At 49.0% G+C, this 26068-nt stretch overlaps 1 protein-coding gene across 1 annotated transcript in view; it reads left to right on the forward strand.

Moving 5' to 3' along the window:
* Window positions 1–26068, forward strand: part of PLCL2 (phospholipase C like 2) — a 211260-nt gene that overhangs the window by 102439 nt on the left and 82753 nt on the right. The window contains exons 2-3 of the mRNA XM_027549575.1: window positions 19310–21796; window positions 24385–24588. Of these exons, the coding sequence (XP_027405376.1) occupies window positions 19310–21796; window positions 24385–24588 (2691 nt within the window). The remainder of the gene's footprint in view (window positions 1–19309; window positions 21797–24384; window positions 24589–26068) is intronic.

Genomic DNA, 26068 nt, shown 5'->3' on the forward strand with positions numbered 1-26068 from the left:
TATTAAATTAAAAACCGGTCTACACGAATGCTTTTAAAAGCAGAACCAAATTACTTGAAAAACAAATGGATAATTGGAATAAACGTGGCTCAGCTGAAGCTCCGGCTCTTCTCAGAGAAGAGAGTGTGATTTCCCTGTTGCCTTTATAATTTCCAGGAAACCAACGTGAACTTTACATCCTGTTGGGGGAGGGGGGATGCCTCAAATCAGATTAACAGATGAACATTCAGGTCATCTAATTGCTAGGTGCGTTTCTCACATGCCGTGAGCTACAGACCAACTCAACAGCAGTTGACATTTTTGAACTTGAAGAGGTGGGTTTTGAGGTGACGGGGGAGAGTCCTAGATGGTTGATGGTGACGCTGGTGATAGGGATGATGTCTTATGCGTATAATACGTCGTGCTTGGATTTGCAGTGAGAGCCACAGTGCACATTCATGGGTCGAGGGGCATGATTTGACTGCTGGGGGAGCTTCCCCGGGGTCGGTTGAGATGGTCAGTTGGAACAGCCCAGCCATTGGCCCCCTGACCCCACCTCACACCATCTCCAAGAACCCCTGCTCCCCCTAAAACATGTCCTTCCACCAACTGTACCCCTTCGTGAAGGGGGCAGGCTGCCCTGGCATGGCCCCTTGGCACTGCACTCACCCACTCCGTTTGTTACCTCCAGCAGAGTGTCCCTCCCGTTCGTCTCACTTCAGGCCAAGTTGTGGATGAGGCACCAGCTGAGAACGGGGACCCACCCAGCAGTGTGCGGGAGCATGGCGTGGCCTGGGCCCCTGGGGGTCGTGAAAGAGCAGGGCTCTGCACAGCTAGGAACGGGGCCAATTGCCCCCCTTGATCACAGCCACAAGCTGGGCCAGGACACAGGGCGGCCGGGCAGGCAGTGGGTGGGGCTGAGGGTCCACCCCCAGCAGGACCAAGGATGCAGGCAACTGTGGCATCCTCGAGAAACAAGCCCCACCCAGAGGATGGGCCCCATCCCCAAAGGGACGCCCGACGCACGTCCTCGGATTCGAGGCGGCAGCGGCAGGGCTTCCCGGGTGGCCCAGTGGTTAAGAACCTGCCTGCCAGTGCAGGGGACCGGGGTCATGACCAACTGGCGGCCGGCCTGCCGGCCAGGACGGACACACCTGAAGCTGGGCGTAGACTTTGGTTCCACCTGGATCCCCAGTGCCCGGCACTTAGCGAGGATGCCGCACGTTACTCACAGGGTCATTTTCAAGGAGGGTAAGCGTGGATTTCAGCTTGCCCAGGACAGGCCCTGTTGTGGTGGCATGCTTATTTCGTTTTCAGGTTTTTTCTTTTTTAAATTTTACGACATGGCATTGGTTTCTGCCATACAGCAGTGCGAATCAGCCGTAATCACACACACATCCCTCCCCGGAACCGCCCTCCCCTCCCCAGAACCCCCTCCAGGTCATCTCAGACGGGGCTCCCGGGGCTGCAGAGCAGCCTGCGCAGCTGTCCACCTGACTCCGATGGTGGACATATGTCGATGCCACCTTCCCCTTCTGTGGCCCTCGGTCCCTCCCCCGCTGTGTCCACAGTCCACTCTACACCTGTGTCTCCATTCCTTCCTTGCAAATACGTTCATCAATACCAGTTTTTCTGGATTCCATATATATGCGTTAAAAATAACCTCCCGCTGTGACCCACATATGCCCCGGTTTCATGTCACTGTGCCCTGGGGAAGTGGAGTCCAGCAGCTGCCAGTATTCCTGACTGTCCCCAGGGTCTCTGGGGTGCTGGCCCTGCTGATGGTCCTGACTGTCCCTGGGGTCTGGGGGTGATGGCCCTGCTGGTGGTCATGACCGTCCCTAGGATCTGGGTGCTGGCCCTGCTGTGGTCCTGGCTGTCCCTGGGTTTGGGGGTGCCGGCCCTCCTGTGGAAGCCTTGGCTACTGCTTCATTTCCCGGCACCCTTTCTCCAGAGTCTCCGTGGGGCCTTGGTGAATCAGGGCAGGGTTGCAAAATGAACTGAAGGGTTCACCTTCAAAACCCTCAGAAATCTAAGCACTTTTTAGAAGTGGGGGTAATTGGTATCGCAACCAAATTCTTGGAGTAAAAACTGCATCTCACTTAAGAAGGGCTTTGGGAGATTAGTTTGCAAGTAGACCAAGAATAATGTCCACGGGGTCACACAGAGTCGGACTCGACTGAGGACACGCAGACCCAGAAGGAGTCCTGGTTTTTACTTCTGGATAACTTTAGTGAAATAAAATGCAGTTTAATTAAATGTGGCATTTTTAGCTTAGGCTAGCAGAAATTCATAAAGGTATGCATGCCTGATAAATGCCTATATTTCATTCTCACACCAGAATTCTGAAGCATGTTAATAAAAAGCGCTTCTAGTTCCCTATCTCAGATGAAAGTCTGCAGCATTACTTTGTAAGATTGCTCGAGCTTCTTGGTTTTGTAATCAAGACAGTATGATGCAGAGACCTCTGCTAATAGTGTGTTCTGTGTTTGTAGTATTTAAAACCTGAATCAGCTGCGGGAAGCTGCGTTTGGGGTGAATTTTGTACCTGCTGCGTGATTAATTGTGCGTTGGTATCTTGTCACGTCTCAGTACTTGGGGCTTACAGCAGCGAGGGGTGGAAATGGTGATGCGAGATGTCCTGGAAGCCTGAGACTGCGTTAGTCACTGGCGGCACAGGCCATGTAAAATGCATTAATGATGAGATTTTGCTGGGTTGTAAAACTGCTTTTCATTTCAGTTTGATGAGCTAATTAATTTGGAAGGGACTCGTGGTTTTAAAAGGGTCCTGGCTGGTTCAGGGGAAATGGCAGGACCAGACCTTCTGCCATCCAAATTGGCATCGCTTTGCTTTCCAAATGCTCTGGATTAATCGCTCGAGCCTTATGGATTCCTGCCATGTAGGCATTGGCATTACTATTGATTTCTTAACCCAAGTGTAGCTTTTAATTTAAAAGAATGGGCCTGCCTTTGGGCATGACAGAGAGCAAGTGATTACTGTTGCTTCCCTCATAGCTCAGTTGGTAAATCATCTGCCAGCAATGCAGGAGACCTGGGTTCGATTCCTGGGTCAGGAAGATCCCCTGGAGAAGGAAAGGGTACCCCACTCCAGTGTTCTTGCCTGAAGAATCCCATGGGCAGAGGAGCGTGGCGGGCTGCAGTCCACGGGGTCGCAGGAGTCGGACACGCCCGAGCGGCTCAGCCACCACCATTGTGGCCCATAGGGAAGCTGTGTTTGTGACATGTCAGCAGCTGTTTGCATTAGAAAATCTTGTATTTGCATACAACACCTCTATATAGAAAAGTGGTGAGTTGGAAATGGACTATAACTTAAATTTTTTTCAACAAATAAGGAACTTCAATAGTAATAATTTTTAAAAAACTTACTGTGGTAATCATTGCATGATGTACATAAGCGAAATCACTGTGTTGAACACCTTAAACTTTTACAGTGCTGGGGATGGAATTATAGCTCAAGAAAACTGGAAGGGAAAAAATTTGGATTATAACAAGTATAACTTTTTGAGATAACTATAACTGTTTAAAAAGTCATTTTAAAAGGATAGAGCTTTCTCTCTGGTGTTTGAAGTGATGAGCCTGTAAGCAGTAATCTTTGAGTTCATTCATTGATTTGGGGGGGTTCATAAATATTTAAGTGTTTTATATCCTTTAGCTCAGTTATTTTAGGCTGTGAAGGCAGAAATACCTACGTGAATGGGCTGTTGATTCTTAAAGTTGTAAAATGAATGAGGCCTCTTTTGATGTGTTGACCTTTTACAGCAGGTGGTGACTTGTCTTTGCACACAAGACGTGCCCTGGGTTATCAGCTTGGTACCTGTTGCTAGTTCTCCGTCCGTGGCTCTGACATGTGCGCTCCGGGCTGCAGAGGTCCTCCCAGAGGAGGCCCGAGTCCTCCCCAGGGCTGCTGCTTCCTGGAGTGCTGCAGGGCTCTTCTCTTGCCTGCCTCCCCTTATCTCCCTTTTCCCCAGCGCCCCCGAGCTTCTTCAGACATTGTAGGCTCTGTCCCGTCTCCTGCCTTTGCATCTGCTGTTCTTTCTGATTAAACTCCTCTCCCTTCACATTTCCCCAGGGTCCAACTCAGAGTCATCCCTGGGGTAAGCTGGTGAGGGTCCCATCTCCTCTTGCTTCGCTAAGGAGTTTGCTCCTTCAGAGATCTGTTCCCTTCTCCAGGATCATTCCTTTTCTCTTCTTTCCTGAATAGATCCCTTCAGCACAGAAATCTCTGAGTAAAAAAAAAAACACATGTGCTATAACCACTGATTCCTTTCCCTGGCTCCTCCTTTGCCCAGGTAACTGCACTCACCGGCTGCATTGCTTATTAACTGCTGCCTCCAGCTCACGCTAGAGGCCTTCTGGCCTCTGTTACTACCCTGAAACTGCTCTTGCCAGGGTCAACAAAAGTTCTGTGCTTCCAGATCTCAAGCACATACCACTGACTTAACATCAAAGAATGCATTATAACGGGGCTAGAGAGGTGCAAAGACGGGACATACAGCAGAGAAGGTTGCGGAGGTGCGTCCAGCTGTATCAGGGACACCATTAAATGCGAATGGTTGTGTAATACACTCAAAGGCAGACATTGTCCGAGTGGGCTTTTCTTTTTTTTAAGATGCAGCTATATGCTGTCTATACTTCTGATTCAAATATAAAAATAGTTTGAAAGCAACAGGATGGGAGAAAATGTATTATGCAAGCAGCAACTGTAAGAAAGTGGAGAGCTACGCTGATACTGAGCAAGCTTCCCTTTCTCGATCTTAACCTCTCAGGAGCGTCATTGACTGTTCTTATACAGACACTTTTTTTCTGGCTGTTATAATACCACAGTATTCTGGCCGCTATAATACCTCCAGAATACTAGAAATTACGTTTCTAGCTTCTGCTTTCTTGCCTCTCTTGCTAGTCCCTCTTTTCTGTACCCAACCTAAATTACTAGAATGCATCAGGTTACATCCGAGGCCATCTTTTCAGACTCTCCTCCTTCACTGGGTAATTTCCTGGGGCCATCAAAGTGCTGTGGCTTGTACATTTGTAGGCTTGGCCTAACACGGCCTCTCTCCTACATTTGTAGGCTTGGCCTCTCTCCAGATTTCCAGATTCATATATTTAACCACCTAATTGACATCTTCACTTGGATATCTAGAGGCATCTCAAACTTACCATATTCAAAATAAAACTACTGATCTCCCCACTCAAAAAACTACTCTTTCATCTTCCCCATCTAAATAAGTGGCGTTATCACGCACCATTTAATCAAGCCAGAAGCTTGGCAGTCATCTCCGATTCCTCCGTCTCACTCGTGTGCCGTGTCAGTCTGTCAGCAGATGTCGTCAGCTCTGTCATTTAAGTCATCTTGAAACCGTCTCTCTCTCTCCAGCTCTGCCGTCACCACTGTGGTCCCAGCTACCACCATGCTTTGTCTGGGGTTCTGTGGTTGTCTTTTCACCACTAACATCTCCCTGTCTCCACTCTTACTTCTTTCTAATCCACTCTCCTCTGGGCACTGTTTTAAAAAAGTAAATCAGACCACAAAGCTCTCCTTTAAGCCGCTGCTCTTAGGGTGACATCCAGACGCCTTCCTGTAAGATGCTGCAGGGTCTGGCCTCTGCGCCTCCCCATGGCCTCCTTCAGGCTCGTCCAGCTGACTGCAGCCGCTCTGGCCACGTTTCAGCGCTGGCGTGCTCAGGCCCGTGTGAGCCTCGGGGTCTCTGCACTTGTCACTCCTTCTCGAGGGCAGAGTGGAGTGAGTGGCAGAGGGCAGATCCACCAGCAGGCAGCGTGTTGGAGGGGTCTGTCCAGAAACCTGAGTGAAGACCTGGAAGAAAGGGGAGGCATGGAGCCCCCAGCCCAGCTGGAGACTGGGGATCCTTGGAGAAGAGCTGTAGGGATTTTTGGCTGAGGGTTGCAGGACAGGGAAGGGGCCTCCAAAGCCTTATGGGCCTTGAGCGTGGGACTCGTGGTTTATAGCAGTAGTTGCTAGGTTGGGCAAGCATGGAAGGAAATATTAGGACTTCAGTTTAATTTTGTGAATGTTTTCCAGCATGTACAATCTGTTAATAGATAGCACATGTATTTAATTTATAAATAAATAAACAAACAGTTTAGCAGACTGGTCAATAATCAGATCGTGTAAATGAAAAGCACTTTGTTGTTTTTTTTAAATAAGTGCTTTGAATTTGTGAAAATCTCCAAACAAAAGAAAAGGCCAGAAGCAGATGACTTCACTGGTTCTACCAAACATTTGGAGAAGAATTGACACCAATCCTCAAACTCTTCCTTTGTATTTCTGTGTTATCTATTGTAACATTGATTTCTGATTTTATCTGAGTTGTCTTTCTTTTTTTCTTGGCAAGTCTAGCTCAAGGTCTGTTTATCTTAAAAAAATAAAATAAAACAGCTCTTAGTTTCGTGATTCTTCTCTGTTGCCTTTTAATGTCAATTTCCTTTATTTCTGCTCTCGTCTCCGCTGTTTCCTTCTACCAACTTTGTTTTTAGTTTGCTCTTCATTTTCTAGTTCCTTGAGGTGTGAAGTTAGGTTGTTTATTTGTAATCGTTCTTATTAATGTAGCCATTTGTGCTTATGAAGTGCCCTCTTAAAACTGTTTTTGCTGCATCCCATAAATTTTGGTCTGTTGTATTTCCATTTTCATTTATCTCAGGTATTTTTTATTTCTTCTTTGACCCAACAGTTGTTCAGTGGCATATTGTTTAATCTCCACATGTTTGTAAAGCTTCCCTGTAAGTGATTTTTAGTTTTGTACCATGGTGGTCAGAAAAGATACCTGATAACGATTTCACTCTTGAATTTATTAAGACTTGTTTTGTGGCCGATCATGCGACCTGCCCTGGAGAATGTTCCATGTGCCTTTGAGAAGAGTGTGTGTTCTGTTGCTTCTGGATGGAATGCTCTGTTATGTATCCCTCAAGTCCATCTGGTCTCAGGTGCCATTTAAGAACAATGTTACCTTATTGACTTTCCATCTGGTTGACCTACCCATTGATGAACCATGGGGTATTAAAGTCCCTTACTGTTACTCTGTTGCTGTGTATTTCTCTCTTTGGGGTCTGTTGAAACTTACTTTCTATATTTAGGTGCTCCATCCAGTGTTGGGTATATGCATATTTACGAGTGTCATATCCTCTTGTTGGATTGACCCCTTTATCACTGAGATAAAACTTCATCAGAAGGTGTTACTGTTCTGACTGCTTGAATTGGTCCAGCCAGGGGTTATAGAATATAAGATATGGCCCATTCCTGCAGAAAGTTTACTTTCTATTTGAGTAGATAAGACTAACCCACATAAAACAGCTGGAGATCTGGCTATAATTAAGTGTCAAATTCTGAGGCAGAGACTATAAATACTCTATGAGTTTGGAGAAGACACAGCATTGAGGCCTGGACTACTACAGGCACATGAATGGCTTGGGAGTGAAAAGAATATTTTGTGGAAAGCTGAGTTTCCCTTTCATAGGATTTGTGCATTTTTTCCCCCCTGATACTCCCACCCCACAACACATACACTAATTTCATATGCAAATAAACCATTGGGTTAAAAAAAAGGTTGAAAGAAGGGTTTTTTTTTTTCCTTCAAGATAAGATAGAAAGAAAATAATAAGCAAGAGGGTGGCATAAAAATACAGCTGGTGAAGCAATTTTCCTTTAGACTTTTAATTTTAAAGTAGCTGTGGGATTATTAAAATCCCTGACTGAAGGATCTGCTGTCTTCTTTGTTGTGATGGATATAGCACACAGAGTAGCTTTTCCTGCACGCGGATCTCTGTGGAAGCTTTGCTTCTGACTCTTGACTGCCCTGGACTGCCATCACCTTCCTCTCAATGCAGTGATGGATGGGAGGATTAAAAAATGAGGAAAATGAATTCTTCCTCCTAAGCTACTCTGACGTTATGAAAAATCAGCACGATTTAGGGGGAAAGCTGTGACTGAGAAGGTACTCAAGTTAGTAGCTAAGAACTCACATTACGTGATTCGACTTGCATACCTTTTAAAATTCAGTATGATTTAGCAGACGGTTATTAACAACTAAGGTTATATAACCACATCTCAAAATAGCTCTGCAGTATAGGAAGCCTGTGGTCCGCAGGCTTTATAATGTGCTAAATAAGGAATTATCATATACACAGCTGAGAAACACGGACAGGTTTCAGAGTGGGCCACTTAAGCACCGTTATTACAGATTATGAGTTGAAATTCATTAGTATGAGTATTTTCGCTAGAATGTAGAGTAGCACAAGTGTAGTTTACAGGGGCTCACTACTCACCCTTAAGGTTTCCATTACTGGAGAAAACCAATGAATTTTATTGCAGTTTACATTTGACACATATATAGATGACGGTTTTGTAAATTTACTTTGAATAAATAGTTTGTTTATTCAGTAGAAAGTGTTTCACCAAAAGAATGTTGTCTTGAAAGTATTATATTCCATTATGGTCCACTGATTTTATAATTAAAACCCCAGTGTTTTAAAAGCAGGTGTAAACTATTGCATTGAATGATTTGGAAGCTTTAATCTGACCTGGAAAACTTCATTTTACAGGAACTGGGACTCTATCTTCTTTACGTGTAGTTGTTTTGAACACTGTAGGAAATGATATGGGAGTATGAGGAAGAAGGAATCATCTGAAAAATTCTGATCAGAGGGTGCTTTGAGTGGTCATCGGATTATTTCTTAGATAAAACTATTATGGGGATCATTGCTTCAAAACTTTAAAAAATGATTTGGCTGGGCTGGGTCTTTCAAGGCTGCACAGGCGTTTCCCTAGCTGCGGTGAGCAGGGCTACTCTCCAGTTGGGGTGTGTGGCTCCTCGTTGCGGTGGCTTCTGCTGAGGCTCATGGGCGCCCCGGCTTCAGTAGCTGTGGCTCGTGGGCTCCATGGTCGGGGCTCCCGGGCTCCAGAGCACAGGCTCAGCAGGTGTGGTGCACGGGCTTAGTTGCTCCGCAGCGTGTGGGATCTTCCGGGACCAGGAATCGAACCCGTGTCTCCTGCATTGGCAGGCAGATTCTTTACCACTGAGCCACCAGGGAAGCCCAGCAGTTTTTATATGTGAATAATTATATGTGAGTTAAATTGTAAGTGTCGCTAAATTGATGGGATTTAAAATTAACAGGTTATTTTTAAGAAAGGACTTATTTCTTTGTTCTTTCTTGACAAGGAGAGTACAGCCTTCTGAAGCTTCATTTTGACATGGCGTTTGGCTGTTTTGCCAGGTTCTCAAGGTATCTTGTGCATCGCATCCATTTGGTTGTGCTGGAAACTTCTACGGTAGCGTTAAGTAGTGGCTTCAGTTAAACAAGGCCCAGAGAGAGTGCTGTGCACCCTGATCTTCTGGGAGGGGCTGCTGCTGCTGCTGCCGCTCAGTCGCTCAGTCGTGTCCGACTCTGTGCGACCCCAGAGACGGCAGCCCACCAGGCTCCCCCGTCCCTGGGATTCTCCAGGCAAGAACGCTGGAGTGGGTTGCCATTTCCTTCTCCAATGCATGAAAGTGAAAAGTGAAAGGGAAGTCGCTCAGTTGTGTCCGACTCTTCGTGACCCCATGGACTGCAGCCCACCAGGCTCCTCCGTCCATGGGATTTTCCAGGCAAGAGTACTGGAGTGGGGTGCCATCGCCTTCTCTGGGATGGGACTAACGTTCCACAAATCCTAGGTGATTAGAGTACGGCAGTGACACATTTATGATAGTGTTTATTCTTCTTTCATGAAGAAGTTCTTTCAGCCTGAAATGTATTTATTCAGTTCAGTTCAGTCGCTCAGTCATGTCCAACTCTTTGTGACCCCATGGACTGCAGCATGGCAGGCCTCCCTGTCCATCACCAACTCCTGGAGTTGACCCAGACTCATGTCCATCGTATCAGTGATGCCATCTAATCATCTCATCCTCTGTCGTCCACTTCTCCAGGCTTCAATCTTTCCCAGCACTAGGGTCTTTTCCAATGAGTCAGTTCTTTGCATCAGCTGGCTGAAGTATTGGAGTTTCAGCTTCAGCATCAGTCCTTCCAATGAATATTCAGGACCGATTTCCTTTAGGATGAACTGGTTGGATCTCCTTGCAGTTAAGCGGGGTCTTACATAGAGTATATAAAAATTCAGGCAGTGTTTAGAGAACTTTCCCAGTATGACCTCATATTATCATTATAACAACCCTATGAAGCGGGGACTGTAAATAACACGTGGGGTGCAGGCATTTTTTAATCCCTATTTTACAGGTGGGAAATCTGAGGGATGGAGAGCATGCAATGCTAGCTCCCATCTGTGACCCATCACATTTCCATGGGTAATTCCTAAACTAGAAAGTCTATAGACTGCTGGATTATTTTGTTCTGCCTTGGAATAAAGACCATTTCACAGCTATAAATAAGAGCTCTTTTGTGATTGATTGACTTTGCTGTTTTTAATTAGCAAAATTCCATTACTTATATCCATAAATGATGTCGTTTTCCCTTTCCTGTCTCTTAGTCCATCATTTCTCTTTTGGATAACCTTAAAATTACCTTTACAATCCTATAAAACTTTTATCCTTTGCCTTTAACATTTAAGGTTGACATTCTTTCTTACGAAATGATAAATCTTTTCCTTTATCTTCTAAAATTTATGTTAATAAGGCCAAGATTCTAAACTTCTTAGAAGAAGTGAGATGGGTTTGCAAATTACTTTCAGAATTCAATCAGTTTTGTGCAGCCTCTGAAACTCACCTGTGACTCCTTACAGACCTACATTTTCATTAGGGACACCTTCATCTGGGGAATTAGAAGGAAATATAGGGGCTACCGCCCTTTAAAAGAGAATCCGTTTTCTCATCAGAGTATTTGTTGCATGTAGCACATTTGCAAGCAAGATCTAGTAGACAGCCTGTGGGTAGATGTGAGTGGGTCACCTGTGATCCGTTTGAACGGTAGCTCGTACCTCCTTTCCTCGGTATTGGTTAGATGTGAGTGGGTCACCTGTGATCCATTTGAACGCTAGTTCTTACCTCCGTTCCTCGGTATTGGGTAGATGTGAGTGGGTCACCTGTGATCCGTTTGAACGATAGCTTGTACCTCCTTTCCTCGGTATTGGTTAGATGTGAGTGGGTCACCTGTGATCCATTTGAACGCTAGTTCTTACCTCCGTTCCTCGGTATTGGGTAGATGTGAGTGGGTCACCTGTGATCCGTTTGAACGGTAGTTCCTACCTCCGTTCCTCGGTATTTCACTTTCTTTTTTACTCTGGCCACCTTAAACTTTTCTCTTTGTATGTGTTTTCAGCAATTTGACTCCAGTAAGATAAATCCAGGAGCGCATGTATGTATCATCGTGCTTGAGTTTCTTGGATCTAATTTTGGGAAATTCTAGGACATTATTTCTTCTCATGCTGTGTCTCTCTTATCCTCCTGGGACTCAGTTTTCACAAATGTTCTGCAACAACTCTGGGGTGTGCTGTTTTACGTTTTTTACTTTTAAAATCTCTTTGTGTTTTATTTTGGATAATTTCTGTTGACACCTTTTCAAGTTTACTGACTCTTTTCTTGGCTATGTTCAGTCTGCTTATAAGCCTATCAAAGGAATTCATCAGCTCTGATATTTAGAGTTTTTAAATAGCATTTCCATTGAACTCATTTTTCTAGTTTCCATCTTTCTGCTGAAATAGCCCATTTTCGTGAATAGCTCCTGAATATTGTCTCCGCCCCCCATTCTTTTGTATATTAACATGAGTTGTTTTAGAGTCCCTGTCTGAAAGGTCTAGGTTACCTCTGAGCCTGACTGTTCACTGCTTCGTCTCTTAACAGTGGATTTTTTCCTTACCTTGTGTGTGTGTGTATGTGTAGTATAATTTTTATTGAATGCTAAACATCATGTTTAATGGAGACCGAGGTAAATAATATCTATGCTCAGAAGTGAACGTGCCTCTTCTTCTTCTAGGTCCTTCTTGTTTGGGGAAGTTGAGTCACTCTGGTCAATAACTGATCTGGGCTTGTGTTTTAAGTTGCCATTGTTACCTTGAGTGTCCCACTCCTTCAAAGTCCTCTACCTGCGGGCCATGCCAACATGGCCTTGTGTCTAGGTGGGGACTGGGGTCCTGGGGGGTCACACGAGGTTCCTGCTCTGCCATCGGCTTTCAGCTGCAGATGCGTGTGTCAGAAAGAGGTGTCTTTCCGTGGTCTTGCACCTGCCCCAGGGTACACTGCTTACTACGTGGTGCTTGGCTTCTGCTGGACTCAAGGGGATTCTCAGTCCTCCCGATCTAGTTTCAGTCTTAGGCAGCCGTGTGCAGCTGGGCTTCAGGGCTGGGACCTTGTGGGCACCCCGTCCTGCTCCCCGAGTCACCAGGCTCTGCTGTATCTGTGGCGCCTTTCCCCCTTCTGCTGGTGGTGGCAGAGTTCTGCGTTATTGGTGCAGGCTTCCCAGTCCAAGGGGCAGTAGGTCTTGGTCCACGAGCCTGCAAAAGTGGATAGATTTTGCTTCTGCCTTTCCCCGAGTGGCCCAGGGGGAAAGCGGGCTTGCCGCAGTTTCCACTGTGGCTTAGGCTTAAGGCTTTTGCTTCTGGATGGGAGCGGGGGTTGGGGAGTGGTCGAGTTCCATGGTGACCCCTTCATCTGCTGCATTCCTGGGCCCTAGAGAGGGGCTCCGTCCCGCTGTGCCTCCATCTTCCTCGGGAGCAGCCCATGAGGCTTCCCTGGGAGTGCCGTCTCCCCTGTGTGTGGGGCTCCCAGTTACCCAAGCTGATGCAGTAAGCATCATGCACTTGGCCTTCAGGGTTTCCTTACAATTGTAAGTGATTTCTCGTATGCGCTTCCGTGACGGCCCCCACTTCCTCCCGCGCTCTGCAAACTGTGAAACGACAGTGTCTGTGTCTTTCCTGTCCTCAGAGGGGCTTCCACTCCTTGGCATTCAGGTCCCTCGTGACCACGGTTCTCTGATGGGTGTAAGAAAGGTGGTGACTTTGTTGACAGCCTGGTTTGTTTCTTGCCAAGTGGGAACAGCGTTCCCTTCCGGCTTTCTGCATCGGAAGCTGCCATCGGAGCTGGACCCGCCTGCCATGGGGACTGTCCCGACACCCGCTGGCTCCCGAGCCGTCAGCAGGTCGGTGAGGGGTGCATCCGCGGGCCGAGCAGCTTTCTGTCGCTCACAGCGAAGGGCCCCTCAGTGTGAGCGGGAGGCAGCAGTTGGCTGTACCTTGCTTTCCTTCAAGTTATTTTATTCTTTGTTGGTTCATCTGACGTGGTGAAATGACCTTCCGAGTGACTGGTTTTGCTCCAGATCTTTGCTTTTCTTTTCCTTTTTGCTCATCTTGGAGAGCACATCAAAGTTTTAAAGATGTATGAGAAAACCTTGCAAGGTAACCCTGATGTGCCCAGCATGACGTATTCCTTCAACTCAGAGCTATTGTTATTGAGCTGCAGAAAGGTCAGGCCTTGCTGTGCCTTTTTATGGGGCTGCAAGTTGCTTCTGGGGTGTTTTGTTTTGTTAAAGATAGATGTTTCTCTAACTCAGTGTTTCTAAACTCGCTTTCATTCCCAGACTCCCTTCAATAAACATAAAGATCTCATAGTCTTGTCTAATGTTACTTACAAATCAGATTAAATAACTGAACTCACACAAACCAGAAGGGAAAACGCTGGTCTGTCCTCGGCTCTGCCGCCCACAAGAACCACACAGGAACCTTCTGCAGGGGTATGAATCTCGGTGTTGATGTGCCATTTTCTCGTGGTGTTTACTGAGACACTCCCTGATAGCCCCACTGGTAAAGAATCCGCCTGTGATGCAGGAGACCTGGGTTCCATTCCTGGGCCGGGAAGGTCCACTGGAGAAGGGATGGGTTGCCCACTCCAGTGTTCTCGGCCTTCCCTGGTGGCTTATCTGGTAAAGAATCTGTCTGCAATGTGGGAGACCTGGGCTCAATCCCTGGGTTGGGAAGATCCCCTGGAGAAGGGAAAGGCTACCTACTCCAGTATTCTGACCTGGAGAATTCCATGGATGGTATAGTCTACGGGGTCGCAAAGAGTTGGACATGACTGAGTGACTTTCACTGTTTCTCGCAATCAAACAGAAAATGGAAAGAAATCAGCTAGAAATACAGGAGGGAGACCTCCCTGGTGGTCCAGCAGTTGAGAACCTGCCTTGCAATGCAGGGGATGCAGGTTCGATCCTGGGCTGGGGAGCAGGAATCCCACGTGCTTCGGAGCAGCTTGGCTGCACGCGGTCTAGGTGGGAGCCCGCGTGCTACAGGTGCTGACGCCCAGGCACTGAGGAGCCCGTAGGCCAGCTCTGAGCCCCTCCACGACTGGGGGTCCGCGCTCTGCAGATCCTGCCTGATACAAGGAAGACCCTGCGGGCCACCGCCGAGCCCCACCACGACTGGGGGGTCTGTGCTCTGCGGATCCTGCCTGATACAAGGAAAACCCTGCGGGCCACCGCTGAGCCCCACCACGACTCGGGGTCCATGCTCTGCAGATCCTGCCTGATACAAGGAAGACCCCGCGGGCCACTGCTGAGCCCCACCATGACTGGGGGTCCGTGCTCTGAAGATCCTGCCTGATACAAGGAAGACCCCGCGGGCCACCACTGAGCCCCACCACAACTGGGGGGTCCGTGCTCTGCAGATCCTGCCTGATACAAGGAAGACCCCGTGGGCCACCGCTGAGCCCCACCATGACTGGGGGTCCGTGCTCTGCAGATCCTGCCTGATACAAGGAAAACCCCGCCGGCCACAGTTGAGCCCCGCCATGACTTGGGGGTCTGTGCTCTGCAGCGAAAGATCCTGCCTGATACAAGGAAGACCCCACAGGCCACCGCTGAGCCCCACCATGACTGGGGGGGTCCGTGCTCTGCAGCGAAAGGTCTTGCCCGATGCAAGGAAGACCCCGCAGGCCACCGCTGAGACCCGACACACCCAAATACATGAGTAATTTTGAAAGGAAAAAAAGAAGGACATACAAGAGGAATGCCGTGGGACTCGGGAGGCCTGTCGCTCCCAACCGGGCAGCAGCTCCTGGTCCTTGAGGCCAGGCTACGGCTCCTCGGGTGAGCATCCCCTTCTCCAGGAGGCGCCTTGGTGGTTGCGTCAGAACCGAGCCCCTTGGCGCCTGCAAGAGAGTGAGGCCCGTGTGCGTATCTCCTCACTCCCGGATGAGAGTGAAACGCCCACCCCTGTTACGGACTGCGCCCTCTGAAATACCCTATCAGCGCTCATTTTAGAGGCGAAAAGGTAGTGACAAGCTTCTGTTACATAAAGTAGGCAGTCTTGTTAGAAGTAGGTATGTTTTTCCACTGGGCTCTGTGTGGCCACTTCCCTGTATAATGTTAGGTATAAGTTCTGTAAAGGTTCTCACTCCTCCTGAGTTCGCTGTGGTGCGGGAGAGCTTGCGGGAGAGCTTGCTTATGGCCTCTTTCCAGCTCGCTGCTTTCACAAAATTGTTCCTGGTCCTGAAGTGTTATTCTCGATATGTGTGGGTTAAATGTATAAATGAATCTTTCAGCCTCTGTCCCACTCAGAATTTTGTGATCCTGTATTGAGAATTGAGAATTTCAGGGTTGGCGCGCAGGCGGGTTCTTTCGGTAGCTGGTTTTCTTCTACACGAGACCTCACGTTTGTGTCCCTTCTCTTGGAATGAAGAGTGCTGATGGAGCGGCAGAGGCGCACCGGTGGCCCAAGCCTATCTACAGGCTGTGGCTCTCACCTCCCAGAAGCTCAGGGGACCATGCTTACAACACTCAGAGCCAGTTCTGAAACCTCACCTGTACTGTTTTTAAAAGTATTTGGAGGCATCTCCATCTCCGCAGAAAAGTGTGTCTTTTTACTCTGGCGTTAGGAGATTGAGTGAACCTAAGTTGTATGCGTTTAGTTTTCCTTTAGTTAAGGAACTGTGGGTGTAGCACATAGGGTTTCATCACTTTTTTAACTTTAAATTTGAGCTCACTAACATTCAGAGGCAACGTAGAAAACAGATTCCAGTTCTGCTACAGACGAGCTGCTTAGCTGAGGCACATGATCTCTGCTCAAAGTGAAAACCAGTGGAAGTAAATACAAGTGGGACCAAGATTCTGGGACAGTAGAGGCGAGGAAGACAATAGCGAAGATCAGAGAGACTACAGGCTACTGCTTAGGAAAGATAAAACGGGTAAACCTTCAGCCAGACTCATCGGGAAAAAAACGGAAAGGGCTCAAGTCAATAAAACTGGAGATGAAAAAAGATTACAACTGACACCGCAGAAATACAGAAGATCAGAAGAGACTACTGCAAGCAGCTCTGTGCCAATAAAACGGACTAGCCGGAGGAAATGGGCTCGTCCTTAGAAAGGTAGAGTCTCCGGAGCAGGAGGAAAACAGAGTGTGAACAGACCAATCGCGAGCACTGGCCTGGAGCACTCCCGCAGACAGAAGGTTCTGGGGCAGACTCGGCAGGCGGGGGCCTGGGTCTCCCCCTCCGCGTGCACGCCCTTCCTTTCTCGGGGTGCCCTCATGTCCTGCCGCCGCCTCCAGCCAGGGGTCCTGGTCCCGCCCGGGATGAGGGCCAGCTCCCGCCAGCTCCCCGTTGTTTCTAGGCACGCACCCTTCTCCAGCGATGCTTTCTCATAGGTTTGTCTGCCGGCGGGGAGGGAGAGACAGCCTCCATGTGCTGTAGAGAGAACAGGGGTGGTTCTTGGCGACAGCCGATGGTGGGGAAGGAGGGAGGCGCGGTCTCTGCCTCAGCCTGGACTGGGGGGGGCCGTCTTGTGCCTGTGGCGGGGTCAGAGCCCTGAAGTCACCCAGCAGAGCCTGTGAGGAGCAGGGCCGTGTTTCTGCCGCCACGAGGATGCAGCTGAAGCCACCGCTTGTCCCGTGGATGTGGGCATGCAAGCACGCGAGGATGGTACTAACCTGCTTTGAAACTTGGCTTTTCCCTCTGAATAGCAAGGAGGTTCCAAACATGTTGTTGTAATAAATTAGAAAGTGGTGGTCCAGCGTTAAGCAATTTGTTGAGAATGGCAGAATAAATGATCACAATGCTGAGAAAATGCTGTATACTTATTTCAGTGAATAAGTGGGTCAGTACCTCCATTTATCTTTGTGATTCCTTTTTACTAGGGGCAGCTTTGAGATATGATTTATAAAAATTATAAATGTACTTAATTAGCGTGTTGTCCTTATGAAAGGTGAAAGCGTGTTGTTGAAGGTAAAGATAACCCTCACTCTGAAACTCATGCATTTCTTTCATGCCCTTATGCATGGCTGGTTATAACCTTAATTTCATGCCAACTTAAATAGATAGAATACAATCTAAATTTAAAGGATTGGAACAGCTATAGTACAGCATATCTTATGGATACCATTACTGCAGTTTTAATCTCTTCTGCACTTGATTGTTCTAGCATACAACTGTAAAGAAATACTGTGCCATCCAGCTTTTCTATTGTATCTTGGCATTCATATCACAAAAGCCTCTCTGGTTCATTTTGAAACTTTGAGGGAAACGATACCTGTGTGATTTAAAGTTTAATTACTTAACTTCTGCAAATTGCTTTTCGAAGTATAGGTATTTGAAAAATAAAAGTGGTTTTAAATTTCAGACCTAATGAATAGCTTAATCACTTTTCAAAATGTAGAAGTTTTATTCAAAATAGATTCTCTCAAGGGCAGGAAAGTTAGAATGCCTTGCCTTTGTATGAGATTTTGCATGCTCTTTACTTTATTGCCATGAAAGTCATATAATCCCAGTCTTTCTCTCTGTTTCTTATTTATGAATATAATGACTTACTGAAAATTGATCACTAATTTCATATACCTCCTGAAAGGCAGTATCAAGTTTTAGGTTTAAACTGTGAAAGATGTAGTGAGGCCATTTGAGCATTTTTTAAAAATAAAATAATTAAGACGTCTGTACAGGGAAAGAACTTAAATACACACATGGATGTGGCGTCAGCCCCTCATGGTGGACACCACTGCATCATGCAGGGAAGCTGAGGAATGACGCAAAGCGCCATAGATGTAGGTGCTGCCTGACGTTCTCACTTGCTGCGGCTAAGTCGCTTCAGTCGTGTCCGACTCTGTGCGACCCCATAGACGGCAGCCCACCAGACTCCCCCGTCCCTGTGATTCTCCAGGCAAGAACACTGGAGTCGGTTGCCATTTCCTTCTCCAATGCATGAAAGTGAAAAGTGAAAGTGAAGATGCTCAGTCGTGTCCGATTCTTAGCGACCCCATGGACTGCAGCCCACCAGGCTCCTCCGTCCATGGGATTTTCCTGGCAAGAGTACTGGAGTGGGGTGCCAGTGCCTTCTCCTGGTAGTGTTAACAGTCTGTTACTGTTAGGAGACTTGTTCTAGACACTTATCTGGTGCACAGGAGCAGGCTTTAATAAATCGAAGTCCAGAATTTTAGAAGCACCGCCACCCGAAGTCTGTGGCTCCCACCCAGACTTAACATAATGGCAGAAGTAAAACCATATCTATTTGAAATATTTAGGAGCATGACTAATCTGAAACTCTGAAAAGCCAGGAATTGCTGCTGGAATTCCAGGGTCTACTCATGTAACACATAATTTAATGGCTCATGCCGAGTTTTCCAGACGCAGCCCAGACAGTTCAGTGAGTCCACATGGTTAGGGAGCGGTTTTAAGCTTTACTGTACATTCCTGTTTCCTAGAGTGATGCCTAAAATGTAAATGCCGGGGCATCACCGCTTGGAGAGCTGATTCCATGGGAATTCTGAGGCAAGTGGTTTAGTGACAGCCTTTTGAGAAGCCTGGTTAGGAGAGGGGTATGCAGCAGGGCCTGCTAAGTGGGTGTGTGACCCGTGTGTGACTCAGGCTCTGCACGGGTCTTAACACCCTTCTACGGCCTTCTTAAATTCAGTTTCTGAACACCGAGTCCTGCATGGCCATTTTCCCCCTGAGCCCTGCAATGTGGCCAATTCTGTATGCAAGCTTTTATTGTGTTTTGCTTTTAAGTCGTGTCTCTTGACATTTATGGATTGCAATTATTCCATAATTATTTTTTTACCTGTCTGTATTAGGCTGTAACGGAGAAGGCAATGGGACCCCACTCCAGTGTTCTTGCCTGGAGAATCCCAGGGACGGGGGAGCCTGGTGGGCTGCCATCCATGGGGTCGCACAGAGTCGGACACGACTGATGTGACTTAGCAGCAGCAGCATTAGGCTGTAAATACAGAGGCCACTTCTAAGCTTCAGAAGTGAATGAGCGCCGTGCATTACGGGACATACAATAGGAAATCCTGAGTATGGGTTTTCTCCCAAGGAAATGAAATTTCTGTTCCTAGTCTTGAACACAGAAGCCTACGTCTGTGCGCTTCTAATCCACGGTGGCTTTTCTCTCCTAGGATGGTACAAAGCAGAAACGGGAGCGGAAGAAGACCGTCTCCTTCAGCAGCATGCCCACAGAGAAGAAGATCAGCAGTGCCAGCGACTGCATCAACGCCATGGTGGAGGGCTCCGAGCTCAAAAAGGTCCGCTCCAACTCGAGGATTTACCACCGGTATTTCTTGCTGGATGCCGACATGCAGAGCCTGAGGTGGGAACCATCCAAGAAGGATTCTGAGAAAGCCAAGATTGATATCAAGTCCATCAAGGAAGTGAGAACGGGGAAAAATACAGACATATTCCGCAGCAATGGCGTTTCCGACCAGATATCCGAAGACTGTGCGTTTTCGGTCATCTACGGAGAGAATTATGAGTCACTCGATTTGGTTGCCAACTCTGCAGATGTTGCAAACATATGGGTCACGGGACTGCGGTACCTAATTTCTTATGGAAAACATACCCTTGACATGTTAGAAAGTAGCCAGGACAACATGAGGACTTCTTGGGTTTCACAGATGTTTAGTGAAATTGATGTAGATGACCTGGGACATATAACTCTGTGCAGTGCCGTGCAGTGTATCAGGAATCTCAATCCTGGCTTAAAAACAAGCAAAATCGAGCTTAAGTTCAAAGAACTGCATAAATCCAGGGACAAAACTGGCACTGATGTCACTAAGGAGGAGTTTGTTGAGGTTTTCCACGAGCTTTGTACTAGACCTGAAATTTATTTCCTTTTAGTTCAGTTCTCAAGCAATAAAGAATTCCTTGATACCAAGGACCTGATGATGTTTCTGGAGGCAGAGCAGGGCGTGGCGCACATAAATGAGGAAATAAGCCTTGAGATTATCCACAAGTACGAGCCATCCAAAGAGGGTCAGGAGAAGGGCTGGCTTTCCATAGACGGGTTCACTAACTACCTTATGTCACCTGACTGTTACATATTTGATCCAGAGCATAAGAAGGTCTGTCAGGACATGAAGCAGCCTCTGTCTCATTACTTTATAAATTCATCTCACAACACATACTTAATCGAGGATCAGTTCCGGGGCCCCTCTGATATCACAGGGTACATCCGAGCTCTTAAAATGGGTTGCCGGAGCGTGGAGTTGGACGTCTGGGACGGGCCGGATAACGAGCCTGTGATTTACACGGGCCACACCATGACCTCTCAGATCGTCTTCCGCAGTGTCATCGACATCATTAACAAGTATGCCTTCTTCGCTTCCGAGTACCCGCTCATCCTGTGTTTGGAAAACCACTGTTCCATCAAACAGCAGAAGGTCATGGTGCAGCACATGAAGAAGATTTTAGGAGACAAGCTGTACACGACGTCACCTAACGTCGAGGAGTCTTACTTGCCGTCCCCAGACGTCCTGAAAGGGAAGATCCTCGTCAAGGCGAAGAAGCTGTCCTCCAGCTGTTCCGGGGTCGAGGGCGATGTCACCGACGAGGATGAGGGGGCGGAGATGTCCCAGAGGATGGGCAAGGAGAACACGGAGCCGGCCAACCACGTGCCTGCCAAGCGCTTCCAGCTCTGCAAAGAGCTGTCGGAGCTGGTGAGCATCTGCAAGTCCGTGCAGTTCAAGGAGTTCCAGGCGTCCTTCCAGGCTCAGAAGTACTGGGAGGTCTGCTCCTTCAACGAAGTGCTGGCCAGCAAGTACGCCAACGAGAACCCGGGGGACTTCGTCAATTACAATAAGCGCTTTCTGGCCCGGGTCTTCCCCAGTCCGATGAGGATTGACTCCAGCAACATGAACCCGCAGGATTTTTGGAAGTGCGGCTGTCAGATCGTGGCCATGAACTTCCAGACCCCGGGGCTGATGATGGACCTGAACGTGGGCTGGTTCCGGCAGAACGGGAACTGCGGCTACGTGCTGCGGCCCGCCATCATGCGGGAGGAGGTCTCCTTCTTCAGCGCCAACACCAAGGACTCGGTGCCGGGGGTCTCCCCGCAGCTGCTCCACATCAAGGTCATCAGCGGGCAGAACTTCCCCAAGCCCAAAGGCTCCGGCGCCAAGGGCGACGTGGTGGACCCGTACGTGTACGTGGAGATCCACGGCATCCCCGCTGACTGCGCCGAGCAGAGGACGAGGACCGTGCACCAGAACGGGGACGCGCCCATCTTCGACGAGAGCTTCGAGTTCCAGGTCAACCTCCCTGAGCTGGCCATGGTGCGCTTCGTGGTCTTGGACGACGACTACATCGGCGACGAGTTCATCGGCCAGTACACCATCCCCTTCGAGTGCCTGCAGACCGGCTACCGCCATGTGCAGCTGCAGTCGCTGACCGGCGAGGTCTTGGCGCACGCGTCCCTGTTCGTGCACGTGGCCATCACCAACCGGAGAGGGGGCGGCAAGCCCCACAAGAGGGGCCTCTCCGTGCGGAAGGGGAAGAAGTCCCGGGAGTACGCGTCCCTGAGGACGCTGTGGATCAAAACTGTGGACGAGGTCTTCAAGAACGCCCAGCCCCCGATCCGGGACGCCACGGACCTCAGGGAGAACATGCAGGTAGGCCGGGGTCCGCCGCCGCAGAGGCTCAGGAGGCTGTTAGAGGGTTCCAGCCAACAGCTGTGTATCTGATCGAAAGTACTTCGTGAATTCCAGTTACTTGTAAGAATGCTCACCCACTGATGTCATTTTTTTCCCCCCCCATCATGTAAATTTCCAGAAGGGCAGTTGGCCCTTCAACACGTTGATGACACTTGGGAATGAGCCGGCCTTGTTGCTGAGCCCAAAGAAGGCCCTGGTCCCTTGTAGCCCCTAAGGAACGCTTTTCCTAAAAGCACAGGTGGGAATCTCTCCTATTTCTGGGCACTCCTGAGCTGGAGCGCACACACAGCCGGTCAGAATGAAGGAACACACCCCGCCCTTTCTCCTGGGGCGGTCCTGCTGTGGGAATGGCAAGTCTGTAAACGGCCAGTGTCTGAGTGTTGAGCCTGCACTTGACTCTGGAGCCAAGCAGTCTAGTTGTTTCAGTAAGAGACACATGATGCCTGTGTATATTAGACATCTAAGATAGTAACCACCTCTGAACCCCGTAGCAACCACAAGCAGTCAGTCAGGATTATGTGTGTAATTAAGTATTGTCCATGTGTCTAGCAGGATACGGGGGCTGCCAGTGATGCAGAGCAAGGTGTGAGGGCTGCCACACACACACACACACACACACCCCAGCTCCAGCACATAGACACACAGACACACACACACATACACACCAGCGCCCACATACACACACACACACACACACAAACCAGCCCCTGCACACACACACACACCAGCCCCAGCACAGAGACACACACAGACACACACCAGACCCCGCACACAGACACACACACACCCCAGCCCCAGCACACACACACACACACACACACACACACAAACCAGCCCCTGCACACACACACACACACACCAGCCCCAGCACGCGCACACACACACACACACACACACACCAGCCCCAGTCTGTGTCCATCCCAAAGATACATGTGTGTAAAGACATACATGTATATAACTATTAAGAGCAGAATGCCAGCAGCAAGTAAAACAAAAAGACCTTCTGGCAGCGGAGAAATGTTATCGTTTGTCTCAAAGCAAAGCATAATGGAAATACAGACAGCGTCCCGTTCCCCCCCCCCCCGCCCCCGCAACGCCCCCAACCCCCCGCAACCCCCCTACCCCCCCCACTCCCCGTCTCCGAGGCTGCCGTGGTCGTGGACCTCAGCCCCGAGCAGGCCGCAGCCATGCCGGCGTGGACGAGAAGCTGCCCGTCGCCCTTCGGGGCTGCGTGTGTCTGCGCTGTGTGTGTGCTGTGTGCAGCTGGGGCTGTGACTGGGCCGTGGAGCCTGGGTGGGCAGGATCCCGCAGATGCCTGTGGTTGGGGGTGGGCATTGGGAAGGGGCGGCCGGCGGGGAGCAGGAGACGAAACAACCAGGGTGACGGCAGGTGGAGAAGAAGTCTGGGCTCTGAGGGCCCCCAGCGCTCGCAGGAAGGACTGACGGGCGTCAGCATCCAGGATACTCAACTTGATGACCATATTTAAAGTAGCGTTGATCAAATGTCCCATTTCAAACCGACGTGCTGCTCATCTCCAAGGACTGCGGTGTTTGAGCCCAGAAGGCACAGGTTTGGGGGGCCTGGGCCCCTGCCCTCTAGGCGCCATCCTCAGCCCAGGTCGGGACCCAGGCGTGCCTGGATGTCCCGTGTTTCAGTTAGAATGTCCCTGTTGCGGCAGCGCAGGATCGAGAGTGTCAGCCTCGTCCTGAGCCAACTTCAGGTACCAGCTTGACCCCCTCCCCTGCCGGCCGCGTGACCCCAGACGGACAAGAGGCCACGGCTGAGGCTCGGTCCCTGTGGGCCCAGCGTGGTGGTGGAGGGTCAGACAGGGCCACGTGTAACACGCGTGCCTCCAAGCGGCGCTCAAACGCCCGCTCACGGCTTTCTACAGTGCGGAGGGGCTTCCTTTCACGGGTATTTCTATGGCCTGCCGCTAGTGATTAGAAATAAAGGACATGGAACGCAGGAAGAGGAGCAGTGGGACCCCTGGAGACGGGGCGATGGGCAGGGCAGGCTGTGGTCCCCGGGTTTCCCGCCTGAAACCGCAGCTTCCCCAAAGTTCCTCTAGCTTTGGAACCAGCAGGTGTAAACAGCTGAGAGGGATTCAGGTTCCTACCTGCCAGATGCTCCTCTCCTTTTTGGATGGCTGGCCTACTTGATAGTTGAAGCCTGATTCCATTTTTTTCTCGTCTTTTTGAAAGCAGAAGCCGTTTTTTTTTGTTTGTTTGCTTGTAGTTGCATATCGGTGTTTACACTGCTGTGAACTTTGATCTGAAAAGCGGCTTTGCCCTTCAAAAGAATTTGACTTGTTTGCCTCTTCTGCCCTTTGGATAAATTGGTGTTACAAATGTCTATGACTACGTTTACTTTGGAAAATAGCCCTTTTTCCCCAGGATAAAATAATCATTAACCACGTCTGTCGTTAACACGGACACTAACCGTTGTGCCAGGCAGCCCCAGGATAACCGGGTGTGCCGAGTACGGCATCCTTGGGACACTCAGCCCCTGCTGAATCACAGAGCGCCTTCTTTCTTCCCACTGAGCAGAATGCAGTGGTGTCCTTCAAGGAGCTGTGTGGTCTGTCCTCCGTGGCCAACCTCATGCAGTGCATGCTGGCGGTGTCTCCCCGCTTCCTGGGACCTGATAACACGCCCTTGGTGGTCCTGAACCTCAGCGAGCAGTACCCCACCATGGAGTTGCAGGGGATCGTGCCCGAGGTTCTGAAGAAGATTGTGACGACGTACGACATGGTGAGTGGCTCTTCGGACTTTCAGGGTGCCGCGGGGGAGAGGGGCATCTTGGGCCGGTCCCGCTGGTGTGCTCGGGGCTCTGGCTAAGGACTTGGCTTTACCTGTGCGGGAGCGTGGCTACCCTGCCCTTGCTGCATGTGAAAGACTCGAGTGTTTCGTCGTTGCTGTTGCAGAAAGCAGGCCGCGGACACGCGCCTCCATTGGATCAAATGGTGGTCAGCTTTTCAGGAATACATCTGAGTTGCTTTCTAAAGCATACACGATTTTCGACACGCATAGAGTAAGGATTTTTTTTAATCTTTCCTTGCAGCCAGCCATTGATTCACCCATATTTTGTTTTCATTTTTCAAACTGGCAGAGGTGAGAAAGTTAGTTTTATTCTAAAATGCCTTTAAAATAGCCTCAGAGGCAGGTGTCTCCACCACATGCCTGGGCCGTGCAATGCCCTCCCTCCTGAGGGCAGCCACCCCATGGTGCCCATGATTGGTAATCAGCTTAGCGTCAGTGAGGAATCCTCGGGACACCCAGAATGCTGCATTTTTGCATTTGAGGTCTGCCTTGCATTTTCCTGATCGCTCCTGTTCTCGCTGTTCTTTCTGATTGACTGTGACTCTGAGGGGGGCTTCGCGGGTGAGCACCGCCCTTTGGAGCTCAGGGTGTAGCTGCAGCTATCTGAACCCCTGTGGGTGCCAGCGGTCAGGGTTGAGGGTGGGGCTGGACGCTCCCCTCCCAGATGGGCGAGGCTGCCACCTGTGCTCAGAGGCCACAGGCCTCACCCACCCCACCTCCACCCTTGAAGCGGGCGTTAAGACCACAAGACTCCAGGCTGCTTCTGCCGTAGGCTGCTGTGGTCTGAGACGGATCTGGAGGGGCTTTGTGAAGTTTAACAGAAATGTTTGTTTGCTGTTCCATAAGTGGATCAGAAAGCGGCAATTCAGAGGACTTGATACAATTTAAAGAAAAGAAAAAAAGGCTTTCGATCAGTATTTCCCACACCGTGTGCTGAGGAGCCTTGGTTTCTTAGGATGTTAATGTGTCCCCAGGGAGAAAAGATTCCGTGTTGAAATAATTTAGGGAAATACTGGTTTGAGTAAAATCAATCAGATGTCCTCTTTGCGGGACTACGTGGGGCCCTTTGTTTGCTGGCAGTGGCCTTCCAAAGGCTGAAGGGCGTAGCATGCCCTGTTTCTTTCATTGACTTGCCATGGAGTACTATTTCCTAAAGCAAAAGTTAGGGAAGTATTTTTGTTCTTGGCCTTATTCACTGATGTCTTTGGGTGAATAAGGTTTGGAAGTGCAAATGAGAACAATGCAGTGTTTTTTTTCTTCTTTCCCCAGTTTTGTTGAGAAATAATTGACTTTCATATGTAAGTTTAAGGTGTGCTGCCTGATGGTCTGATTCACACATATTGTGAAATGATTACAATGGGCTCAGCGAACATCCATCTCCTTAAATAGATATAATTTAAAAAATAAAGAA

This window comes from Bos indicus x Bos taurus, chromosome 1 (genome assembly GCF_003369695.1).
Source record: "Bos indicus x Bos taurus breed Angus x Brahman F1 hybrid chromosome 1, Bos_hybrid_MaternalHap_v2.0, whole genome shotgun sequence".
NCBI classification, from domain to species: Eukaryota; Metazoa; Chordata; class Mammalia; order Artiodactyla; family Bovidae; genus Bos; species Bos indicus x Bos taurus.